The sequence below is a fragment of the Odontomachus brunneus genome, unplaced genomic scaffold, assembly GCF_010583005.1.
Source record: "Odontomachus brunneus isolate Ranch 3 - 2012 unplaced genomic scaffold, Obru_v1 Obru_scaffold_071, whole genome shotgun sequence".
NCBI classification, from domain to species: Eukaryota; Metazoa; Arthropoda; class Insecta; order Hymenoptera; family Formicidae; genus Odontomachus; species Odontomachus brunneus.
The window spans coordinates 1,222,207-1,248,687 of record NW_022639521.1 but is presented as its reverse complement, the minus strand read 5'-3'; the positions used below and the strand labels follow the sequence as shown (position 1 = coordinate 1,248,687).

Below are 26,481 nucleotides of genomic sequence, written 5' to 3'. Positions count from 1 at the left end.
ACTCTTTGAGTAGTCTTGTCTTAAAATTTTATGTGAATTCTCGTGTAATTCCCTGGCGATATATCGTCAAAAGTATTCAGTACTCATGAAAAGGTGTACCGCAGTTTTGTTCTTCCTGAAGTGAAAATAACTTTTGTACTCAGAAATATCTTATTAAATTAGTTTTAGGATATTAAGATAATTAGACTGTTTTACGGTGATTTTTATGAAATGTGTGTATCACAATTGTTACCACAATTGTTACCATAAGGATAACATGACAATCATATAAGTATAATATTTCACACATCCACTATTAGAGTTTATTTGACATGCTCTTTCCACCTGGTATTATTTTTTTATGTAAATTTATAAAATAGACTTGGTTTGACAAAATAGATATGAAGAAAAAGATTTTGGTATCATATAATAAGCCTGTTCTTTTCCAAAGAACTTTCTAAACATAGACTAGTGTAATAAGTTAGTGAGAGAAGTATATATTGTTTCACTTTAATTTATTACATCAATGTATACTAATTTAGGAAGTTTCTCGAAAAGAAACAAACTTTCGCGTTAATAAGGTACATATAATCTGTCGTAAACTTTGCGTTAACTTCCAATATTCCAAGTGATAACGAGGAGTTCGTAGTTTGTTACTTTCAAATACAAATCGGATTATCAACACGCGAGAACACAGCGAAATGCTTGTAAATATCTTATTAGTGTCCCCCAAACAAGAACCTAATCGACCTCTATATTGGCAAACAAGAACCTAATCAACATCTATATTGGCATATACATAATATTCTTAAATCGGCGCGCACGATGTGCTTCACTCATTGTTTCTGAATCGATACTATAAATAAAGCATTCCGAGAAGCGTCACAGTTTAAAGACATTCTGTTCAGAAAATAATGACGCAAAACAGACCAGAAATACTTGAATCACCCGTTTTAAATTATAACTACTATTTTAATCCAAACATCTGTCACGTTTGTAAGGAGGATTGCGTGTATCAAGAATGTCCTGCATGCCGCAAGATCTATTACTGCAGCGAGGAACACATGATGCTGCATCTGCCACAACATCGGGAGATCTGTGAGGCTATAGTCAAAGTAAGTAAGAGCAGAGACATGCTCAACTTCCGTGGTACGACGAAGCAATGGAACAATTTTAAGAAAGAGAATATGGAAGCTGTCAAGCAGGAGCTACGCCGCGACTTAGCTCCGTACGAACAACAAATGTTCTTGTTCGCAAAGTCGTGTCGCATTTGCCATCTGCAAGATAACCTGCAAGTCATTTGTCGTCACTGCTTATACGGCAACATGTGCAGTGATCACATTTTGCTTTTTCAAAAGGACCATAACTGTGCAAATAGACGACAATGTTTTATGTTAGATATCTCTCAAGCTAAACAGGACCCTAACAAAAGAGTGTTAGGGAAAATAGATTCGTATATAGACCCAGACACTATTTATGATACAGAATCATTTCTACAACTGTGGATGCGAGAGGCAGAAGTTTTGCAGTTTTTTCATCTTGAATTTACTGATTACTTTTCTAGACCGTTGACATTGTTTTACGGATTGCGAGACGCTAATTTGTTACGCAATATGCCATTGAGGACTACCCTCGTCATTCATATTATAGACGGAAGCTTTAACGATATAAATAGTTTATTAGCTTGGGAATTCCTTTTACATCAATGTGGTCCAGCTGCAAAGATACTAATTATAATGATAGGTCCAGATTTGCAAGAGAAATGCCATGACATTGAATTATGTGATATTTGCTTGAGCCAAGAAAGGACACTTCAATATAAGTATTATCGTAATTTCTATCACGATTACGTAGTTAGTAGGGACTTACAACCGCCACATGTGATTATAGGATTCAACGCAGAATTTAGTGATGCGGAGATAATGACGTCCACTATACAAGCAGTGCGGCGTCAAAACTGCATCTTTCTTCTAACGACTAAATCGGAATATAAAGCGAAAGAGTATATAAATAAGATACAGAAAATATTGGACAGGTCCGCCTTAATACCTGTTATTAGTACAAAAAATAATTTCGTATCTTGGAGACAATATAGAAACCATGAGAATAATTATGTTTTTTGTCCTAATCACTATTTAATTATATATGTGGACTTAATGTTTATAAGAGAACCAATCCAAGTCAGCAGCAAGTAAATATGATTATGTCATCACTCTGGTGACTGTACAAATGATATGTGTTTGAAATTTTTAATTAATGATTACAATTTTTCTTTACGAGATTTGTTGAGTTTTAAATATGTTATTAAAAGAGAAAGTGTAACGTATTTGAAAGTGTAACGAACGACGAATTCCTATTAAAAGAAAATTATATTGAGAACTTTTTAGTAATTTCTAAATTAGCTATTGCTGTTCTCTGAAAATACTATGAAAACTTCTAAAAAAAAGTACTGATTATATTTTTAATAAGTATTATGAATCTGATATTTCTTTAACATTTAATGTAGAGTAATGTTCAATATTATCTCCAGAGATTGATGTCTCGTGGGTTTGTTAATATTTGGAAACAAATCGATGAGCATGTGACATCACCCAAAAGTCAAACCGAGAATTATGAAAATTGAAAATATTTTCAGAGGTACAGGATTATATAAGAATTATATGTATAGGAGTGATGATATATTTCTTTGTAATAAACATTTAGTTATCTATGATATGATGTTATAATAATATAAACTAATAATAAAAATTTTTAAAGCGATAAAATTATAATAGCAGCTCCCGCATATGATTGTTTTGTCATTTTAACAATATCATTATAAATAGTAAATGGATTTTTTTATGTAAATATTCCAAATATATTCAATAAAACATATTTTGAAAAGGCGTTTTTTTAAATCATAGTTACTATTACTACCTGAGGTACTATCATATATTTTTGGCTTACTAAGAAAGAATTAAGCTTATAGAATAATTTAATAGAAGAGACTCACAATTTATTATGCATTTTTTCGCGGATCTAGAAGGAAGATGATGACGAAATCGAAATCCTTGAAGAACGCAAATGTATAAAGTGTATGACAATCTTCGATTGCAAAGATTTTTCTTGCCGAACATTGATTTTCTTCACTGCCCTACAAGTTCGATAGTACTTGCTTAATGTATAACCTAAATTTCGGGCAAGCTACGCTGCAATTAAGCGAAAAGATTGGTTCATGTAGGACGAAATTCCTTTAACTTTAAATACATTTTCCTTTAATTTTAAGACTGTGTTTAGAATATGTTCTTTTTAGTTTTACATGAATCTTCTTGAGATTATATATAAGAGCAAAAATCTCTGCAGGATTCAAAGGCTTCCACTGAGAATAAAAATATATTTTTTTAAATAATATATATATTTATATATATATATATATATATATATATATATATATATATATATATATATATATTTATATATATATATTTTTTTTTAAATAATATATATATATATATATATATATATATATATAATATGATATCGTACATGTTTTTCTCCATGCGGATAAATTTAACCGCGACATTCTATTGTATAAGGAACTTTCACAGAATTCGTTACATCTCCAAATACAAACCAGATTGTCAACACGCAAAAACACTAAAGATCGTTAGTCTATCTTCGAGCAGTCACCAAAGCGACACATGACGATTACAGCACTTATACTTAATCAAATATAATATCCAAATTAATATTACTAGAAATTGTTTCCATACGTCAATTGCATAGACATCTGAACGTAATGTCAACGGAAAGATTACGTGAAGTGCAATCAATATTTGAAAATTATAACAACTTTTTCCACCCGAATCTTTGTCACGTTTGCAAGTCGAAAGATCAGCTGAAATTGTGTTTTTGCTATATGATATCTTACTGCTGCGAGACGCATAGAGTACAACATGAATCGCAACACAAGGAGATCTGCAAGATTATAATCAGTGTGAGTAAGCAGAAAAACATATGGAACACTCGTTTCATGTCTGTGGAGGGATGGGCCCAATTTAAGATGGCGAATATGCAATGTATAAAACAAATGCTACTTCGTAATATGGAGCAGTACGAAGAGCAAATGTTCTTATTTGCAAAATCGTGTATTGTTTGCCGCAAACAGGATGACCTGATCGTCGCTTGTGATAAATGCATATCTGTCAATGTGTGCGATGATCACAGTTCAACTCCTTTTCAGCACACTTGCATAATACTAGGGCATAGTTTGAACCTGGAATTCTACGATATGCGATACAGGAAGGAAGACAGAAGTACAATTCCGGAAGACTTTCTGTATATAAACAAACAAAATGTCCATGATATGCCGTCATTTATTCAAGAGTACATACTACATCATAGATGTTCAAATTCTTGGGTTATGTGTGATTATATCTATACTGATGTCTTCTCGTCACCGCTGACGCTGTTATTCGGGATACAGGATACAGAATTATCATATATTCTGCCATTACGTGGTTTCTTCATTATTCATATCATAACTGGACACGTCATGGATACATTTAGTTTATCAGCTTGGGAAATCGTTTTACATGAACTTTGTCCAAACACAAAGCTACAAATCTTAATGATAGGGCCTGAGTTACAAGAGAATTATTATCGCGTGCAGCTTTGTGATATTTGCATCGATAACAATAAAAACTTTCGATACGAATGTCATTGTATGTTGTATCACAATTTTACAAGCACTTTGCATATGCGACCAGACGTTATTTTAGGATTTGACGTAGAACTTAAGAAGGATAAGACATCGGCGCAAACTATAAAGGCAATACAACGTCAACGCTGCCCGTTAATTCTAACGTCTATAACGAAATGCAAAGCGCAAGAGAACATAACAGAGATACAAAATATACTGAAATTACCTCTAACGCCTACTGTTATTAAAAAAAATGCATTCGCATCTTGTAGACCACATAGAAACTATGAGGATTATTCTGTGTTTTTTCCTAATGAATATTTAATTATCTATTCGGATTTAATTAATCCAAGCAGAAACGAAAATAACCCTTAAAAATAATATTGAATTGCAATATTCGATATACAATATAGGACGGATTCTCCTTACAAATGACAATTTTACGATATTTGCGCTGATTATTTTTCTTTTCACAAGTGTTTCTAGTAAAACATATTTTTGAAGAAAGCATTAAAGTGGCAGTTGTATTCCTTTCCTCTGCGTATCAGATTCTGTATAACGTTCATACACGTTGTATAACACACATTATGCATTTTGTGTAATGACTATATACTAAATACATAATATTTGTATCATATTATTTCAAGACTGATTACTTTCGATATATATATTACGTATCATAATACATAATATATGCCATACATATTTTTGTGCACTCAAATTTAAAATACATATGTGTGCTCGGTATTCACGTAGTTCGGTAATAACTATGGTTATACGTATTTAATTTTTATTTAATTTATAGTAAAATTATATTTGAAATACCGATGCTACATTCGATAGTAATTCAATTAATTGCTTCAAGGAATCACTTCTCATTATAACATAGTTGCGCCAGGAAAATTTATCTGTAGGTGATGTTATTGTAAATGATACGTTTTACAAAAAAATATTCATTCATATTCATGAACGTTTTACAAATATATATTTATGAAATATTCATGAGTAAATTATAAATTTATTTAATAAAACATATAATGATGAAAATTATATCATTTTTCCTGAAATTGTACACCAATATTGTGCATGTGATAATTGTATGATTCTAATTTTTTCATTGAACACAAAAGAACAGTATTTGGTTTTCTTCTTTCTTTTTAATCATATTCCTCTAAAACTCAGATTACTTATGTGTTAATTAGTACAACGCAATTTACAAGTTTACAAGTTTTTCAGAAAATGATTTTTTCTGCTTATCTTCTTTAAAAATAATATTTTTAGTATTCTAATATATGAGTATCTGCTAGCCAGAATGTACATGTTACTTAAACTATTATCGTCGAATTTAAGTTTATTCGCGTTATGCTAATCTTTAGATTCTTTGGGATTCTTTGGGATTCTTTGAAATAAAATACAAAGTAAAAAGTGACAATCGAATCTCTTAATATATCGAAAGTAATTTTATTCTTGAATACTATTAAATTCTCTATTTCGGATTGTAGAGTAAATATATTTTCAGTCAAAATTGAAAAACAAATCTGATATTATATTATATTCATTGAAACAAGTTCACTTTAACAAATTTATTAAAAACAAATCTGATATTATATTATATTCATTGAAACAAGTTCACTTTAACAAATTTATTAAAAACAAATCTGATATTATATTATATTCATTGAAACAAGTTCACTTTAACAAATTTATTAAAAACAAATCTGATATTATATTATATTCATTGAAACAAGTTCACTTTAACCGATCGAAACATTTAGCTACATGGCGTCGGAAATAATTTTAAGAGTGTTTAAGTAAACCATTATCGGATTTACTATTTTAAGTGACAATATTTTCACTATAGCTTTAAGTGAATTTTTGGTTTTCAGTCCAAGAAATTTAGAGAATACTTGATAGCAAATATCAATATTTCTATTTTTCCAATTGCTATGGACTATCCTCGATGATAGTATATTAATATCACTAGCATGTCTCTAGATTTCCTCACAAATATAAATAAAACGGTATTTCTTGAGATATGCAGAAATATTTGCGAATATCTTACCAATATCTTCCAAATAACTGCTAAATTATATGTATGTATACACACACGAAATTGGTATATATGCACGAAGTTATTTACTTCTAGACATTATTACTGGCTAAATTCCATCTCTCTCCCTCGCCGCGCTCCCGCTTAAAGGGATGCCGGACATGAAAACTTTATCGGCATAACATTGACTTTTTTTTGGCAAAGTTTACGTCTTGTCGCTTGCACAGAATTACAAATGTTTTTATACAACAAAAGTGCATGCAAAAATAAATTGGAGCATTGCTTAATATGTAACGAAAACGATAAAAATATAAATTTAAATTTTAAGTTTAAATTTTGTTGTCAGTTAGTGCAATATTTGTTTAATACAAACATTCTGTAGGTTGTACATACCGAAATTGTCGATGCTTCAATCAGGAAAATTTCAAAGATCACTACTACATTTTCAGAATTTAGTTTCGATGCCAAAAAAGATATGAAAAGCTTGCAGAACAGTTTATGATTACATGTGGTTAGATTTTCCGACAACTATGATAAAGTAGAGCGAAAAATTAGTTCACGGATATTTTTCAGATGACACCGTACTTTTTATCGCATTTTTCACAATGTTCGAATATTCAGAATATATATACAGGGTGGCCCACGTAAAGTGTTACAAGCTAATAACTCTAAACATATTTGTCCTATTAAAAAGTTGTTCATGAGAAAGTTTCATATATTCGAGGGGTCTTTCTAACTTTGTAAACAAAAATCCACTTCCGTTCCCCCTTGAAGAAAGGCAGAGGGTAACTTCAAAATTTCAAATGAGACCTTCTATACTGTTACATATCCTATAATGTTACATATTTTGATTCTACGGGAAAAAACAAGTAAACTTTGTCTGAAAAATTTTTTTTGGAAAATGCTCCTAAAAAGTTATAAATATTTAAACTTTTAGCCATTTCATTTATGATGAACTTCATTGACACAAAGTTGTGTTCGCGATACAACGAAAACGACTTTAGAGCAATGTGTACTCTTTTAAATAAGATATTTGGTGACAGGTGGGTAAATCGGGGAGGTCCTGTTCAATGGTTCCCTCGTTTATCTGATCTTACTTACTTACTTTTGAACTATTTTTTATGGGGATATATCAAAGAGGAAGTCATCTCAACCACTTACGACGAAAGAAGAATAAAACGAAGAATACATACAGCTTGCACTAAAGTGATCCCAGAAATGTTGTTTAGAGTTAGGCAAAGTTTTGTAAAAAGAATTAATAAGTGTTTAGATGTTAATGGTCAATAGTTCGAACATTTAATAAAATAAAACAAAACAGAAAAACTATGAGTCTTATTTAATTTATCATTAATTTCAATGCACTCTACATTAAAGTTTAAATGTTTATAACTTTTGATAGGAGCATTTTCTAAAGAAATGTTTCAGACAAAGTTTACTTGTTTTTTCCCGTAGAATCCAAATATATAACATTATATAAGGGGTCCCATTTGAAACTTTGAAATTACTCCCTGCTCCTCTTCAAAGGGGGACGGAAGTGGATTTTTGTTTACGTAGTTAGAAATGCCCCTTGAATATGTGAAACTTTCTCATGAACAACTTTTTGATAGGACAAATATGTTTAGAGTTATTAGCTTACGTAATACTTTACGTGGACCAACCTGTATCATAGTTACCATAGTTACGAGATACAGCATAGCTATAGGTGGAGGAACGCAGCGAGCAGCGATTCGCGTGTATCACGGTCGCGCGCCGACCCGAGCGCGTTTATTTGCTCAGACAAAATAATTAATTACTTAAAAACTATTGCGAATTTCGCAAAATGGTATTTGACTTTTCTATTCCGTTTAATCCGTTCTACTTTCCTACGATTTGTGTCAAGAAAGGTTTCGGACACCCTGTATATACAGGGTGTCTCACACTCTCCTCCGGGCATTTTGTGGGAACGTAGAACAAGTTGAGATGAACATAAAAGTCCTATACCGTTTTGCGATATTCGCAATAATTATTGAGATATTAATTATATAGGAAACTTGTACATGATCATGCAGAATACGGTAAATGAGTTAGGGTGTATATCAGTTGGACACGGGACAATTGGACACAGTCCAATCACAAGTCGTAGTCATATGGACGAAAACGTCTCTGTGTGAGAAGTGGAAGGAACAAAACGCCACTGCGCCCGGGAAAGATTTCCCAGCTCTGCCACAGTGACCTATTGTAGCACTGGCGCCACTAGCGCAGTATCCGTGAACTATTATGGATGTCTAAACTGCTCTGTTTTATCTACATTTTAGCAAAAAGTAATAGCAATTTTCCAGAAGAAACTGATTTTCTAAAACTTTTAAGCATATTTTTGAAGATTGTACGTTATTCCTTAGAATATTTTGTAGTAGGAAGATATTTCCTTTTTTTCATATGCATCATAGAAATTTATTATAACCTACGAATTATGCTAACAAACACCTAACTTAAAAATTTTTTTTCGTTTTCAATGGAAATATTATATCTGCCGGGTGTGTTTTAGAGAGTATTTTAAGTGTGTAAAAGCGCTTTTCGATCAGTTCAGTTTGGACGATGTAAAACACAAAACAGGTTTGTAGACACTCCGACATCCCTTAAGGCTTAGAACACAATACGCCGTACGTCGGAGTTGGATGTCGGCAGGCAGTTGATGGTCTAATGAGAGAATTTATTTTTTGAGAATGAGTTCTTCTCATTGGATTATTGGTTGCGTTCCGACATGCGACAGCGAAATACGATGTATTGCGTTCTAGGCCTAAGACCTATTTCACCTAAGTAAGAAACTCTTGTATATGTAATATATATCGATACGACAGTATCAGAGGATACTGAATATTATTTACAGTTGCTTTTGGTTGTCGCAAGATTTGTTTACAATGTGAGGTATAAATGAAGACGTAACGGCCTTAGCAATTCTTCAGTTATACCTCACATTGTAAACAAATTTTGCGATAACCAGAAGCAACTGTAAAGAATATTCAATATCCTCTGATCAACCGTCATATCGATATATATATTACATATACAAGTGTTTCTTACTTGGGTGAAATCGTGAAGACTTGAGCATTATTTCTAAATACATGCTATCAATAAATTAATATTCAAATAGAAATTAATATGGAAATAAATAGACACGAGCTGATAGTACTACAATCTTTTACTGGAATAAATGATCTTGAAAAATGTAACAACTTTTTTCATCCTAACGTGTGTCATGTGTGCAAGACATCAAAGCAAAGTGAACTGCAAACGTGTACCGACTGCTACATGATTTCGTATTGTAGTGATAATCACAAAATGTTTCACCAACAGCAACACATCGATATATGCCAAGCAGTAACAAAAGTAAATAAAAATTACAATATAAGGGAAAGTGATGGCATGACGTTAGATGAATGGATTTTATTTAAGAGGAATAATGTGATAAAAATTCAACAGGAGCTCGGTCGTAATTTGCTATTGTACGAAGAGCAGATGTTCTTGTTCGCAAAATCATGTTTCATGTGCTATAAACAGACTAATTTGGTAAACACTTGTGTTTCGTGTTGTAGCGTTGATAGTTGTGCTGATCATAATTTACTTAACTTTACACACGATTGTAAGAATCTGCATATCTCTCTTGCTCTCGATATCGAGTATCTCATGAAAGCAGAAGATGTGGAAAAAATAAGGTTTGATACCTCATTAAAGATAGATGATATATGCGATAACACAATGTTATTTGTTGAGCGCTTTGCAAAAGACAGGGAACATACTTATTGGTCGTTTTACGATTTCTACTATTCTGATTGGGCATCAGCAGCATTGACACTATGTTGCGTTATGGTAGATCCAAAGTATTGTTATCTTCTGCAGAAAAAAGGTACCTTCGTTATTCATATTATAGCCGGAACTTTGATGAATGTGAACAATTTGTTAGCATGGGAAATCTTTCTACACCTGCTACCCAGAGAAACAATACTAAAAATTACAATGATAGAACCAAATTTAGAAAATCGATACAGGCTGATATCGGATACTTGTACCTTGTGCCATTCTTCTGACAAGATTTTGTATGCAGAATATCACAATTTGTCATATGAGGATTATGTGATTAATTGGGAATACGATAAACCGAATGTTATTATAGGATATAATATAGAACTTAATAAATTAGAAATACAAAATATACACAAATTGAATTCTCAGATGTGTCCGTTGGTTTTAACGGTTACAACAGACAATGAAACTTCTAAAATTATACAGAAATTAGAGGAAATGCCGTGCGTAGCCCAACCATTTATGTTTGTTACCAAAAATAAATATCGATCTTTAAGACCATACAAGTCTTATGCAACCAATACATCATTTTTTCATAATGAAAATTTAATTATATACGAGAGTTTAAATCCTAAATAGCGTATTGTACAATTACCACTCCGATCTCTAGCTTATTTGCGATATATAATAAATTTTTCTTTTACAAATTAACTATATAATATTATATTAATTAATAATATTTTTAATAAAGCATATTAAAAAAACATTAGAGTAGTTATATGGTCATATTATTTTTATAGTTATATTGTTTTCCTCTCTGAAAAGATATCTTTATTGTCGCACGTACGTTAGTACGTAAATTAATTTTCTATTTGAAAATTAACAATTATAATATTTTTGAAAATCTAAAAGAGCAGTCATGAAATCCTTGGTTCACTAATATACATTGTGTCGATATTGGTTGTATGTCTAATATTGTTGCATAATTTCAATGTTTGATCTATCCGTGGCATTGAAGTGCTTGCAACGCTGAACGTATCTCACCCTGTAGAACACAGAGTCGATTATTCTAACCTCTTGGTAAGCTATCTGAAAGTTAAATCATTACCGCGTCCTGTCTTTGTCCAATTTGAAGATAAAAAGGGCGATTTACTTTAGAGATGGTCTTAGTTTTTGGTCTTAGCTATCTGAAAGTTAAATCATACGTCTGTCTTTGTCCAATTTGAAGAAAAACCGAAGACAGACATATGATTTAATAAATAGCGTACCGAAAGATTGGAACAATCGGCCCACAGTAAGATAAAAAGGGCGATTTACTTTAGAGATGATCTTAGTTTTTAGTCTTAGCTACCTGAAAGTTAAATCATACATCTGTCTTTGTCCACTTTGAAGAAAAAACGAAGATAAACATATGATTTAATAAATAGCTTACCGAAAGATTGGAACAATCGGCCCACATGAAGATAAAAAGGGCGATTTACTTTAGAGATGGTCTTAGTTTTTGGTCTTAGCTATCTGAAAGTTAAATCATACGTCTGTCTTTGTCCAATTTGAAGAAAAACCGAAGACAGACATATGATTTAATAAATAGCGTACCGAAAGATTGGAACAATCGGCCCACAGTAAGATAAAAAGGGCGATTTACTTTAGAGATGATCTTAGTTTTTAGTCTTAGCTACCTGAAAGTTAAATCATACATCTGTCTTTGTCCACTTTGAAGAAAAAACGAAGATAAACATATGATTTAATAAATAGCTTACCGAAAGATTGGAACAATCGGCCCACAGTAAGATAAAAAGGGCGATTTACTTTAGAGATGGTCTTAGTTTTTGGTCTTAGCTATCTGAAAGTTAAATCATACGTCTGTCTTTGTCCAATTTGAAGAAAAAACGAAGATAAACATATGATTTAATAAATAGCTTACCGAAAGATTGGAACAATCGGCCCACAGTAAGATAAAAAGGGCGATTTACTTTAGAGATGGTCTTAGTTTTTGGTCTTAGCTATCTGAAAGTTAAATCATACGTCTGTCTTTGTCCAATTTGAAGAAAAAACGAAGACACCCGATAAAAAATTTTTCATGCAAAATTATGTATGAAATTTGTCCATACATAATTATGTATAATTATACATAATCATATAAAATTATTATGTTTATATTAACAATATGTATAATTACATATAAATCTATGCGTAATTATGTAAAATTATATATGAATTTACATATATAATTATACATAATTATATATAATTATATATATAAGTAGAATGTATAAACATGAATGGATAAATTTGATATATAATAATATATAATTATGTATAATTATATATAATTTTATATAATTTTATATAATTATATATGAAAAATTTTTCATTGGGCAGACATATGATTTAATAAATAGCTTACCGAAAGATTGGAACAGTCGGCCCACAGTAAGATAAAAAGGGCGATTTACTTTAGAGATGGTTTTAATTTTAGGACAAATTCACGTCTTGGTAGAAAAATTGAAAAAATAAAGGCAATTAGAACTCATACTAGCAGAAAAGCATAGGCCGGTATTCATAGTTGAATCTTATATTTAAGACCGTCTTAAGTTCATTTTCAGATGCTGCACGAATTATTTCGTTGGCTACAGTATCTGTAGATGGAGCTTAAAATGTTCTTAAATGTAATGGCTCCTGCACACAGGACGCGGTAATGTTTGCCGCGCGGCGGAAGCCAATCAATATGCTGCTTTCCGTAATAACCTTACGGAATACCTTAAATGGCCGGGACGTCATGGGAAAAAAATCTATTCAGTCTTTTGATAATTGAGAGAACATCCATGTCATATCTAAAGTTATATTTTAATTTCGTTAATCTCTCTCTCTCTCTCTCTCTCTCTCTATCTATCTATCTCCCCTCCTTTCTCTCTCTCCCTCCTTCTTAATAACCTTCTAGCTCTTACGGAAAAATAACATATTGATTGGCTGCCGCCGCGCGGCAAGCTTTACCGCGTCCTGTGTGCAGGAGCCATAAGACTCGACTATGAATACCGGCTGTAAACCGTCGACTACTATCTGACCACCAGCGCGAGTTCTGATTGGCTCCTGCCTTTCTGTCCTCAACTTTTCATCCAAGGTGTGAATTCGTCCTTATAGACTGGTTTGGTTTCTGCTAGTGAACTCTTGCATCTCATTGGTATATTCTTTTGGATTAAAAAAAATACACCAATCAGATGCAAGAACTCAATGAGCGCTCAGTGAACAGTTGTAGTACTGAATGCACACAATGAATGGGTGCGTTCACAACAGTTGCACAACAGTTGAGTAATTAATCTAAATTTATCGAGATCTGACAGTAAAGAACAATAATCACTGACTGCTCACTTATCGCTTTGTTTCGCTGGACGCAGCTAATGGCTGTGATTGATTCTGCTACTTTGAGGGACCTGCGAATTGAACTAATGAAGAACGTATTATGGAATTTTTCAGAATTGGGATATTTTTTTTCCTTAGAAAAAACAATAGAAATCTATAGAATAATGGAAATATTCCGATCAAAATCGATTCCGAAGGATTCCCTAACACTCAGATCCGAAGAATTGGCTGCATTCTCTGTTTGATTGAAGCATTCCTTTAGATTCTTCGTGGACACAGGAATATTTACCAATCAGGAGCGAAATCATCAAGCGCTCCCTGAACTGCTCTTTCCACTGAGTGTAGCCATTGGGCGCATTCAGCAGAAAAAGCGCTCAGTGAGCAATCAACAATTATTGGTTCTTGCTATTAGATCCCTAAATCTAGACCAATTACATTGACAAATTACTCAACTGTTGTGCAACTGTTGAGTCTGCTGAATGCAGCCATTGATTGCGTTCAGCAAAAAAAGCTGCCTTGCAACTGTTGTAAAATTCGTGAATCTGATTGGTACATGTTCTTTAACCAAAATTAAGAGCATATTCCAATCAGATTCATGAATTTTACAACAATTGCAAAGCAGCTTTCTCTGCTGAACGCAGCCAATGTTATACACTACCTTTTAGGGACATTAGTTTCTGTTAGATTAACGCCTATTCTAATTTGTTATAAAGGCTGCGTTCCAAAGTTCACAGCTAGTGCTAAAATTCTATGTGTACGTCACATAGAATTCTATGTGCACGTCATAGAACGTCTATGTGACTCACATAGAACTATAGATTTTCAGTACTGGCAGTGAATTTCGGAACGCAGCAATAATTCAATAGATATACTAGTCTTTTATATAAAAAGTAAACGGTGTTTAAAGTTTTACTAAGTAATTTGTCCGTATTGATATATAGGCAATCGATACTTTTATAGTTCCATAGATACATTCTATAGTTCTTATTTGCCAAATTAATTTTAATTTTTCTGATTAAAAATCGACTAAAGAATCGACTTTTATTCAAGAATTACTTATTCTTAGTAAACAAGTTCGGTCTACTTGGGCGTCCACGTCCATATATTGAAGATCAGACATTGGAAAAGTTTTGGTCTAACTGCCGCTAGTTAAGGACGTGTTTGGTCCTACCTGCGATCGGAGGTACCTGTGATTTTTGGGATACACTTTAGTTTTATTTTCAGAGGTTTCAAAGCTTTATTTTCTATTTATCATGGAGAGAAAGTAATGTTCCGGCATTAGTTCTATCAAGCGCTTGGAAATATATATTGAGAGAGGAAGGGAGAGAGGCAGATTCTTAGTAAACACGTTTTCAGTTACATTTCAGAATGCCATTTGTGAACATCTTATTTGTATCCTCCGAGCAAATTGCCACGTCGTACGAATATATATAATATAGTCTCGTAGTTTTTGTGCTTGATGCAGTGTAATTCAATTGTTAAGAGACATCTGGAATATTGCTCGAACGTTCTTAACCATTTATTGAAGGAAGAAAGGTATGTATTTATATATACACATTATACGTGGCGTGTGTGTGTGCGCGCGCGCGCGTGCGTGTATGTATGTGTGTATAACTGAAACTTATTCGCGAAAGTACCTATTTTCACACTATCCTATACCAAGTATCGGTAATATAACATCGATATTATGTCCTACAAACTGCTACATTAAGTGTTATGTACTTGGTTATGATACTTAGTGTTTATTGGATATATACAAGATGTCTGATGCAAGACACAGTACTATGTGCGAGAGTAGAGTACGTGAACACGAAAACCTCTGGTGTCTTGCGTCAGACACTCTGTATATGTATAATTGAATGATAGATGTATAGATAATTAAATGTCACGTGTAGAGCATTTATAAATATCAGTAATGCATGTGTATTATAATAGGAATTTTTTATATATCTGTTTGATATCTATTTAAAGTCACGTGATAAATCATTAACTTATTCCATAGCCGACCAATTTTTCGTCCACGTCCACGTCGCGTGAATGAGTGAGTGAATCATCAGTGACTCACAATGTCATATTATGAGAAACACTTTATTTGTTAAATAACATGTGCCTTATAATAATTTTAAGAATTCAACAACACACACACACTATGTTTTATTTTAATAATTATATTTTATTTTTAGAAACAAAAATATCAAAATTAAGTATCTGAATTAAGGGTGTGTGATTTCAATTCTTGAGAAAATTAACTTTTTTACGGAAATCGATGTTCTTTTATTCGATCTTTTTTTATACGATTCTGACTCAATTCTGAATTGATTATTTCAAGAAAGAATAGATTTTTATTATATGCCCATATTCATAGATTTTGTTATATTTAATGCATAAGTCATATTGCATCCGATATCTGAATTTATCAAGTTAAGTTTATTTAATATAGAAAATATCCAGTCAATAGTTGTTTTACGTTTGTACACTCGACGTCATAAATGTCCAAATATTTACCAGATCGACAGTTACTTAACATTTTCGATACATTTACGGATTCTATACATTACTATTGCTAACTCGAATGAAATATATGACCTCGAAAAATATGTACTAAGGGTCAATTGTTTCAACCTCTTGGTAAGCTACCTGATAATTAAATAATAAAATCGATTATTTTTTCGATATTGCATCTCTAGTGGCGGCCAATTGCTTTCTTTTTCTAATATTCTTATTGACTGTCTTTGTTATCGCTCAATATTAGGATCGTATTGCTAAACAGTGAACCCTGTGCATGCCTTGGACGTGTTAAATGATATAAAATGTAACCATCGATATATAGGACGGTATTCATAGTCGGATCTTATATTTAAGACTGTCTTAAGTTCATCTTTAGCTAGTCTACGGATGATTTCATTGGCTACAAAGCATCTGAAGATAAACTTAAGACGGTCTTAAATATAAGATCTGACTATGAATACTGGTCATATTAATGCCAACGACGTTTATAACAATATATCTTCAACTGACATCAAATACAACAGATGAATCGATTACGAAACAGGCGAGAAATATTAATTTACGCGGATTAAATTTCTGAAACTATCGAACTATCACAGCTGCTTTAGAAGTTAATTTCCGATTCCTAGGATAATGAATAATCAGAATAAATGTAGAAACAAATACTTAGCAGCACATATTAAGCTGCGTTCGGAAACACACACTGTATGCACACTACTAGACGATAGCCGTTGGAGTGAGCGAAATACAAGAATGAGATAAAAAGAGAGAGAGAGTACTCGTGACGTTCCCGAATGCAGCCTTAGTTGGCCGACGCACAGTGGCGAATAGAAATTTACTGTTCAAAAATCGCTAGAGACCACAATTTTATAGCAATCGTGATGACTTTTTTTTTAATTAAACGTTAATCAATGTAGAAAAAAACTTTTAAACCCTATTTAAAAAAAAAATAAATGATGCAATATTAATAAGAATTAAGTTCATATTCAGCAACCTAAACCTAATATACTTTACAGTGACACATTTCGTGCTACAGAAACATTTTTTCATATTGGCTATATGATTGACAGACAGCTGTAAATATTAGATATTTACTGACTAGATCTAATACTGACTTTACATTTATGTTGAACGTAATTTATATATCCTACTGCAACTATATACTGTGTTAAAACATAATGATTTTGTTTATGTTGACAGGAGATTAGCAGTTGTCAACTGCCAAATTCTGATTTTTATATCAGATTCGTAATCAGTGATGCTGAAAACCTTAGTACACTGTACTGTGCAGCGAAAAGATGGAAAGTTTTCCAGTTGGAGTGGCTCACAAAACTTGATAATTTTTTACAAATTCTTATTAATATTGAAACATTTAGAAGAAAGATTTTAAAAAAAATTTGGCTCCACAGTTTCTTTCTACGTTGATTTAATTAAAAAAAAATTCATCCCGATTGCTATAAAATTGTGGTCTTTAACGATTTTTGAACAGTAAATTTTTATTTGTTCCCACTGTACGACGGTTAGCCGCTGTAGATTATACATTGGCCGCTGTAGATTTATACTGCAATTCTAGACAAAATCGTAAAGCTCGTAACTTGTTCTCGTAAGACTCATAAGAACTTATGAATAGACAATTGATATATAAGCTACGACTTTACGATTTTACGATTTACTCATATATTTGCTTAGAATTGCAGCATTAACATTGGCCCAACGCTGCTCGGGATGAGTCTGATTGAAAATGCCTAATAATTCTCAATGATAATAAATGTTTGGGCATTAATGACAACGAGTGTATAATACAAAAGATTGTAAAAGCCGATAATGGTAAATTTGGCTGTAAACAAAAATAATTAGGATATCTATTGAGAAACTAGGTTTTCAGCTGATGGAAATCCTAGCTGCTCTTTCGGCTCAAAAGTGAAGAGTCCTATGACAAAATATAATATAATTAATATAATTCGATGTATTAGATATATGGAACTTATATAAAAGAAAGATTAAAATTGTGCAATTCTTTTGTATTGATATTTAACAAATCGATTCTAGTTATTTCAATTCAGAATCGATTCCAAAGAATCAATTTTCACTAAAGAATTGTTCGTCTCTGGTTCGAATAGAAGGTTCACACACACACACATACACACCGTAAACATCGATAAGGTAATACTAAAGATCATTAACCTTATGGAAGTGTTTAGTGTGATAGAATATTTTCATTGTTTAATAACCTCCTGTCGGTAAATTTTATATCAAATCAATATAGATATAGAAATGCAATTTTACAAAAATACCTAATATATTTCATTGTAGATCTATATCGCATTAAAATAATGCTAAAACATTGTACTAGTTATAAATTATAAAAAATTTACATTTATAAACATTTATATTTATAAAAAATTATTTTATTATATACTGTATATTTTACTATATACTGAATGCCTCTCTCGAAGTATCTATATCAGATGACTAAAAATGGTTAATAATATCATCTTTTTCCACTTATCTTTAAGCCTCTTAAGGCTCTTGAGGCCCTTTGAGTTATGAAATTTTCCTAAAGTCAAAGATCATTAGTATTATCTCGTCGCTGGCAATATAGTAAGAGCATATAACATATATTAGATATAATAAAGTTGATTTATTTGTGTTTAATGTTTAAAACTTATTTAAATCTTAGTCTGTCCCTCTCTCTCTGTCGTAATATCTTTTATATCAAATATTGTTTTTTATTAATTAATTAATTAATTATACAGGATGCCGTTAAAATCCGGACAAAATTTAATTTGAAATTCCTGCTATATTAGAATTCAGGGGTAGGCGTTGGTTAACGCTAAGATAGGCTAGATACGTAGATAAGAATTGATTGTTCTAACTTCTTGGTAAGCTACCTGACAGTTAACTCATATATCTGTCTTCGTTTTCTCCTCAAATTAGGCAAAGACAGAGACATGATTTATATGTTAGGTAGTTTAGTTAATAGTTCCCTAATCTAAACCCTCTCAACTACTACATATAAAACGTAGTCGAGAAACAAACCACCCTGGTAAAAAAAAGTTGATAGAGAACGATTGAGAACGATAGAATTTCTATCAATTTGTATTGTTTTCTATAAGTTCTCTATCGTTCGCAAGCGTCAGCATTCGCGAGCATCAGATATAAATCCTATCGTATTTTATCTGGTTCTATAATAATCGGGTTTTATTTGTATTATATAGGAAACTGAACGATAGAAATTCTATCACTATCCAAAATCTATATTCAAAACGACAGAACGATAGGATTTTATTCTATCGTTCTCTATAAACTTTTTTACCAAGGCAACAAGTCCAGGCATCTCAACGTCGCCATCCTTCAAGGACACCATCGAGGCAACGTTTGCGGCTATAGATCGCAACCATTTTAAAACGGCATACTTGCGCTTTAATAAAAAATCGAGGAGGTTATAGAGAGGGGTATAAAGGCGTAGAGCGTTTATATTGGATAAAAGATTTCAAGAAGGATTCCTTAAGTGGAATTTCTTTGCATCTTTAATATTTATTGTAATAAACGACTTTTTCCATAAAACATTGTTTTGTCCAGATTATAACGGCGCATCCATATATATATATTGCAATTAAAGACATATATTTTTATTAATAAGTATATGCTAAAATATGCAACGAAAAAGTTGAAAAAAATCAAATATTGAGACTTACAAACTTGACGCATCCTAGTCACATTAGAATATTTACAAGCTATTAAATACATTGGTTCCCTTTTCTTTCTATGCTATAAATTTTTAAAATTTTCATATATATATATATATATATCTTACTATATATATATATATATATATATATATATATATATATATATATATACAGAGTGCAATTCCATTTAAAAAAACTCTCATCCCTTCAGCCAAGTATATTCAGTAAAAATGTTTCAGACAAAAGTTGTCGGATTCAAAGGGGGACATCTGAAGGTGACCTTAATTTTGACCTTGGAGATTATTCTGAGGGTTATTGGAAAGTTAACTTTGCTTTTTAAATAGAAACGTTTATTTTCTCTTACGGAATTTTATTCTACGTAAAGAAACTAATAACTTTTGTTTGAAAAAAATTTTTATTCAACCTCTATTTTCTAAGGTATTTACGGAAATATCTACAAAATTATTGGATTTAATAACTTTTTATTCGAATTCTATCAACTTTAGCGAAAAATAGCAAGAGATAAAAATTATTTATTTTCTTCTCATAGAGCTCTGAGAATTTTTTCAGTTAACTTCTTAGTACTGCATTTTCTTGCATTTTCTTGAAGTACTAAAAAGTTTATAAAAAATTCTGAAAAAAATTCTCGGAGCCCTATGAGAAGAAAATAAACAATTTTTATCTCTCACCATTTTTCGGTAAAGTTCATAGAATTCGAGTAAAAAATTATTGAAACCAATAATTTTGTAGATATTTCCATAAATATATTAGAAAATAGAGATCGTATAAAAAATTTTTTCAAACAAAAGTTGTTATTTTCTTTACGTAGAATATAATTCCGTAAGAAAAATAAATAAATGTTTCTATTTAAAAAGCAAAGTTAACTTTCGAATAACCTTCAGAATGACCTCCAAAGTCAAAGTCAAGGTCACCTTCAGATGTTCCCCTCTGAACCCGACAACTTTCGTCTGAAACATTTTTGCTGAATACTTGACTGAAGAATTATGAGGGTGGATCTTTTAAAATGGGACACCCTATATATATATATATATATATATATATATATATATATATATATATAATTCACTATATTATTTTAACATTCACTTTTCACTTCTAGTTCTTTTTACATCTTTTTACATCAAGATTCTTTTTCTTATTGATTTCTTTTATGTTTGCAGGTTAACAAACGTGTGAAATAATTGAAAAGACATATTCTATTCTAAGAATATATAAAACTGTAAACATCTCACCGTTTGTAGCGTCCAATCGCGATAATTTAATTTCTGGAAAACTTTCACGTGTCGATACATCTCTAATTATATCAGTGTGTCAACATTTCCTGCGAAACCTAAAAGCAATCGCAAAAAGTATTCAGAGTTCTTCGACCAGCCGTCGAATCGACATATATACCACGTATACTGCAATCAAGAGGTGCGGAATTTCGTATATTATCTTCAAATTTGTTTAATAAATAAAGCAGTATTCAAATGGATATGAATAAAAGTTCCACGAACCAGTCCAAAGAACAGGTGTTGCCAATCGATGGAATGAATGGACTTCAAAATTATAATAACTTTTTCCATCCAAACCTTTGCCATGTTTGTAAGACATCAGTGCAAGTGAACTTGAAACCATGCTCTGGTTGCCACATGATCTCGTACTGCTGCGAAGAACACAGACTGCTGCATGAGTCACAGCACAAAGAGATATGCATAGCCATAGGAGAAATGAATAAGACCAAGCAGGACACTCGTGGCAAGGTGTGCGGCGAGTGGCTAATTTTACGGAAGAATAATGTGTTAAGAATCTCGCAAATATTACATCGTGATTTGCAGCCATATGAGGAACAGATGTTCATGTTCCCAAAATCGTGTCTTACTTGTCATCAACAAAATAACTTGGTGATCGTATGCGACATGTGCTTCAGTGTCAACAGTTGCATTGATCACAATCTACATTGTGTTAAGCACGACTGTACAAGTCTGAGGTCAATTCTTCTACTGGATATTAGCTATATCCAAAGAGAGAAAGATATAAAAAGTTTCTCGTTCCATCATCGTATCAATCCAACCTGCTTTCCATATGACATTGCGTCATTTCTTCTCAAGTATACCATAAAGGACAAATACCAAAGCCCTTGGTTTTTTTTCGATTACTTTTATTCTGATTGGGCATCTCAACCGTTAACAATATGTCAGGTTGTGTTAAATCCTGCGTACCAACGCTTTCTATACAAAACAGAAAATTTTATTGTTCACATTATAACTGTAAACCAAATGGATATATACTGTTGGTCAGCTTGGGAAATATTATTACATCTACTGTATCCAGGAATTACATTGAAAATTATAGTTATAGATGCAAATTCATTAACTTTCGATATAAAAAACTTCCAAATATGTGACCATTGTCAATACTTACGAAAAAATATGTCAATTCATTATTACGGTGTGTCGTACGAAGATTATGTGCAAAGCACGTCGAATGAAGAACCAGATATAATTATAGGATTTCATATAGACCTTCAGGGATTTAGCCAGCGATCGATACGAGCATTACACAAACAAAAGTGCCCATTAATTCTAACAGCTACATTAGAAAGTAAGTTGAAATGCAACGTAAACAGGTTAAAGGACGTTCTGGGCATATCTGAAATAAAACATGTTAAATCCAAAAACAAATTTCAATCTATACGACCATATAGGGATTATGATAACGATAATATATATTACTGTAATGAGTATCTAGTTATATGTGAAAGTTTAGGCTCTTTAAACGTTTCAGCTCCTCAGCAATAGCTCTTTTTTATAATTGTATCAATACTTCATGTAATTGTGAACAGTATGTAATACAAAATGTATAACATGTAGCAATCTCGTGTTACATATAGTAATATATGTAGTAATCTCTTTCGACGGATGAATGGAAAATATTTTTATCAAAGCATATTTCGAAGGACTATTATAAATGTTAGTTATATAGTTATATAGTTATATAGTTATATAGTTTTCTTCTGAAATAGTATTGTCGTTGCATGTGTCACGATCGAGTAATTATCGCACATACCATGTACATTATTTCGGCAGTTTCTCGTAGAATAGATTGACTAATATCACTAAATATATAGATTGACTAATATCACTAAATATACCGTTAAATAACGAGAGTAAAAATATCTCAGTTGTATTTCATTAGTGGTTTCGTGTAATGTATTAGTATTATATATTTAATAATGTATTAGTATTATATATTTAATAATTTATATAAGTACTTTAATCTCCTCTCGAAACTTCACACGCCTTTATAGGTCGTTGTATCTTCAGTTACATTTCAAATTGTCAACAAATCCTACGAAACCCAGAGAGAAATGTACAGCCGTAAACATACAATGTATATACAATATATACAATATATCAGTGTTCTTTGAATAATTACCGGATGAACATGCCTACCAGATATACAAGAGTTCGTTTCATTAGTCAAGATCAAGAGTATCGCATATTACCCGTCTAAATTCATATTACCGATAAAACACTGGAGTCCAATCTGTGATAGAAATGAAATTATCAAATTTTGACGGAATAAAGTGTTTTAAAGATTATAACAAGTTCTTCCATCCAAATGCTTGTCATGTCTGCAAGACAACGATCCAAAGAAATTTAAAATCATGTTCCAAATGTCACATGATCGCGTACTGCAGCGAGGACCACAAAATGCTGCATCGACCTCAACACCGGGAGATATGCAAAACTATAAGAAGAATAAGTAAGAGGAGGAACTTCTGGTTCACTCGTGGTATGACATCAAAGGAATGGCTGATATTTAAGAAAGAAAACTTGAGGAGAACCAAGGAGGATCTACGTCGTAAGCTGGAGCCGTACGAAGAGCAGATGTTTATGTTCGCAAAATCGTGTCTGATTTGTCACCAGCAGACTAACTTGGTGACCATTTGCGAGGAGTGCTGCTACGTCAATAGCTGCATTGATCACAATTTAACTAATGTCGAACACAATTGCGAAGGTCTGCTATTTTCTTTCGTCCTAGATATCGAGTATTTTAAAAATGAACAAGATATAAAATCTAAATTAGTCGATTATGATTATGTCAGTACATTTAACTTTCCCATTAACATCGAATCATTTGTAACGTGCTTTGGTACAGATGACATGTACAGTTATCGTTTTTGGGATCCGTTCGATTACTACTTTTGCGATTGGGTATCAGAACCGTTGACCGTGTGTCAGATTATACAGTATCCAATGTACTCTTACCTTGCACGTAAACAATCTTTTTTTGTCGTTCATATTATAGCCGGATCCAACGGTATCGACAATTGGCCGGCTTGGGAATTGTTATTACATATGTTAGCTGACAAAGTAACATTACAAATTACAGTGATAGGATCAGAAGTACAAGATGTATGCGTACCAACACGGAGTTTATGTGATAGATGCAGTCTTTTCGAGAAGACTCTTTCTGTTAAGCGGCGTAACATACCATACGAGCGTTTTGCGAAAAGTTTATTGTATGATCATCCAAATATAATTATAGGATTTCACGTAGAACTTGAAAAATTCAAGAAAACAACTTTAGAAGCAATGATTTTTCAAAAGTGTCCATTTCTGCTAACAGCTAAATCGAAAAGTAAAGCGGATGACAATATAAACATATTACAAGAAACGCTGGAGACATATAATATATCGTTTACTAGTGTTAAAAACAGATTTATGTCTCTAAGAGCACACAAGGATCCCGAGAGCGATGGTACGTTTTTCCGTAATGAGTATTTAATTATATGTGACAGTTCAACATTTTTAAAAGATTTCAAACGTCGGTAATTTTTGCGTATAATTGTATTATTACTTCGGTAATTGTATTCACAATATGTAATACATTTTCAACATTTAATATTTCAATTTTAATATATTTAATAAAGCATACATTAACAGTATAATTATATTGTTTTCTTCTGAAAGGATATATTTGTTGCCGCAAATAATCATTGTCCTAACAGCACAAGTCTTTCAGCGACATCCTGAAAACATCTAGAGGGTATCCCTATGTCCTAAGGACGTCCACAGGATATCCATGGAACATTATGTGCTATCTACACATAAATTGCAAGTATTTTGTTTTAGCATTTTCTCGTAGGACAGACCGTCCATCAAATATAATAATATAATAATATAATTAAAATATAAATATATCAAATATCGTGAAATATTGGACTAAAAGATTTCAGCTGTACTTCACAATTTCATACAATGCATTTTCTTTTAATTTTCATATTTTAAATTTCATATAATTCTATTAATTTTAATGACAGAAGAAAAAAGTTTTTGCACATGTTATTTGCTTTCAAATAGGTAAATTTGTTAACTGATGACATATTTTTCAATCAATTATCAAAGGATCAAAGACATGTCAAGGATATCCACTTTTTCTAGTATTTTATATATTTTTTTTCTCTTTGTTACATTAAATTATATATATTTTTCGCAATATTATATATATATATATATATAAGATGTTTGGATATTTAAGTATAACAGCCTCCGTGTTGTTAATAGTTAAATCAAACTGAACTGGGAAAGCCTATATTATCTAAATGTTGTAGTCTAAATGTTATAGATTCTATAACATTTTTCACATATCGTTTTTGTTATTGAGTTACTAATTGATCTACTAGGCTTAGCTTCCAAATTGAAACCACAAATATTCCATGGATTTGTTTCTAACATTTCGTAAATATTTCACGTCACTAGACGAGCAATCTGATATAGTATCATACTGCTAGAATTTACGCAAAATACTGCAAAATTGCTACTTTTTAGTTTTTATTATAACGATCTCTGTGGATGAGTCTAATTCGTAATTCTGAAGCTTTTTTCTTAGATTTTTTAAATAAAACATGATAGAGGCAATCTTCTTCTATCAATGCTCGCGATCCTGTTAACCATATATTTCGTTTTGTAATAACCAAAAGTAAATAACTAGTAGGGTGCAGTTGCTTAGTAATACGGAGTAAAAAGGCCACATATAAAATATATACCTGATTAGTTGTTCTGGTCTTTCCGCGAAAGCTTTCCAGCCCTTCTGCCGATCCTTAATTATGAGCCAATTTTACTTTGTCTCGCCATATACTCGATTTCAGTTCATTTTATGAATAAAAGTTGCATTTATTGCCAGAAACAGTATATCATACACTTGCAAGAAATTTGAATTAGCTAGTAACACATCGTTTATTCAGTCATGATGAAGAATATTAATACACAATTTCGAGAGGCTTGAAAATTTACTTTGCTATTACCAAATCAGTTTTTTCTGTTCCTTAATTGTAATATTATTCCGATTTTAATGAAACTCAGAGAAAAATATTTATGTCCTCAAAGGAGCATTTTGCGATTTTGTATCCACTATTTCTTTCA

At 31.8% G+C, this 26,481-nt stretch overlaps 5 protein-coding genes across 9 annotated transcripts in view; 4 read left to right on the top strand and 1 right to left on the bottom strand.

Annotated features, from left to right (window-relative positions):
* LOC116846861 (four and a half LIM domains protein 2) overlaps positions 1 to 26,481 on the bottom strand; it is a 642,247-nt gene that overhangs the window by 314,771 nt on the left and 300,995 nt on the right. The window lies entirely within an intron of this gene.
* On the top strand, positions 462 to 3,323 carry LOC116846887. The gene has a single exon (XM_032821280.1). The coding sequence runs from the start codon at positions 894 to 896 to the stop codon at positions 2,172 to 2,174; it is 1,281 nt and encodes a 426-aa protein (XP_032677171.1). The 5' UTR covers positions 462 to 893; the 3' UTR covers positions 2,175 to 3,323.
* LOC116846890 lies at positions 3,574 to 5,710 on the top strand. Its single transcript, XM_032821283.1, has 2 exons — positions 3,574 to 3,955; positions 4,202 to 5,710. Exons 1-2 carry the CDS (start codon positions 3,758 to 3,760, stop codon positions 5,033 to 5,035), a joined length of 1,032 nt encoding a protein of 343 aa, XP_032677174.1. The 5' UTR covers positions 3,574 to 3,757; the 3' UTR covers positions 5,036 to 5,710.
* LOC116846888 lies at positions 9,638 to 11,201 on the top strand. The gene has a single exon (XM_032821281.1). The coding sequence runs from the start codon at positions 9,849 to 9,851 to the stop codon at positions 11,127 to 11,129; it is 1,281 nt and encodes a 426-aa protein (XP_032677172.1). The 5' UTR covers positions 9,638 to 9,848; the 3' UTR covers positions 11,130 to 11,201.
* LOC116846885 lies at positions 14,608 to 25,031 on the top strand. Its single transcript, XM_032821277.1, has 2 exons — positions 14,608 to 15,386; positions 21,232 to 25,031. Exon 2 carries the CDS (start codon positions 23,611 to 23,613, stop codon positions 24,889 to 24,891), a length of 1,281 nt encoding a protein of 426 aa, XP_032677168.1. The 5' UTR covers positions 14,608 to 15,386; positions 21,232 to 23,610; the 3' UTR covers positions 24,892 to 25,031.

Excerpts from the sequence above, each read along its gene's own strand:
- LOC116846887 (XM_032821280.1), top strand. The coding sequence starts at position 894 with ATGACGCAAAACAGACCAGAAATACTTGAATCACCCGTTTTAAATTAT.
- LOC116846890 (XM_032821283.1), top strand. The coding sequence starts at position 3,758 with ATGTCAACGGAAAGATTACGTGAAGTGCAATCAATATTTGAAAATTAT. Across the intron at positions 3,956-4,201 it reads TCTGCAAGATTATAATCAGT|CACACTTGCATAATACTAGG; the intron begins GTGAGTAAGCAG and ends ACTCCTTTTCAG.
- LOC116846888 (XM_032821281.1), top strand. The coding sequence starts at position 9,849 with ATGGAAATAAATAGACACGAGCTGATAGTACTACAATCTTTTACTGGA.
- LOC116846885 (XM_032821277.1), top strand. The coding sequence starts at position 23,611 with ATGAAATTATCAAATTTTGACGGAATAAAGTGTTTTAAAGATTATAAC.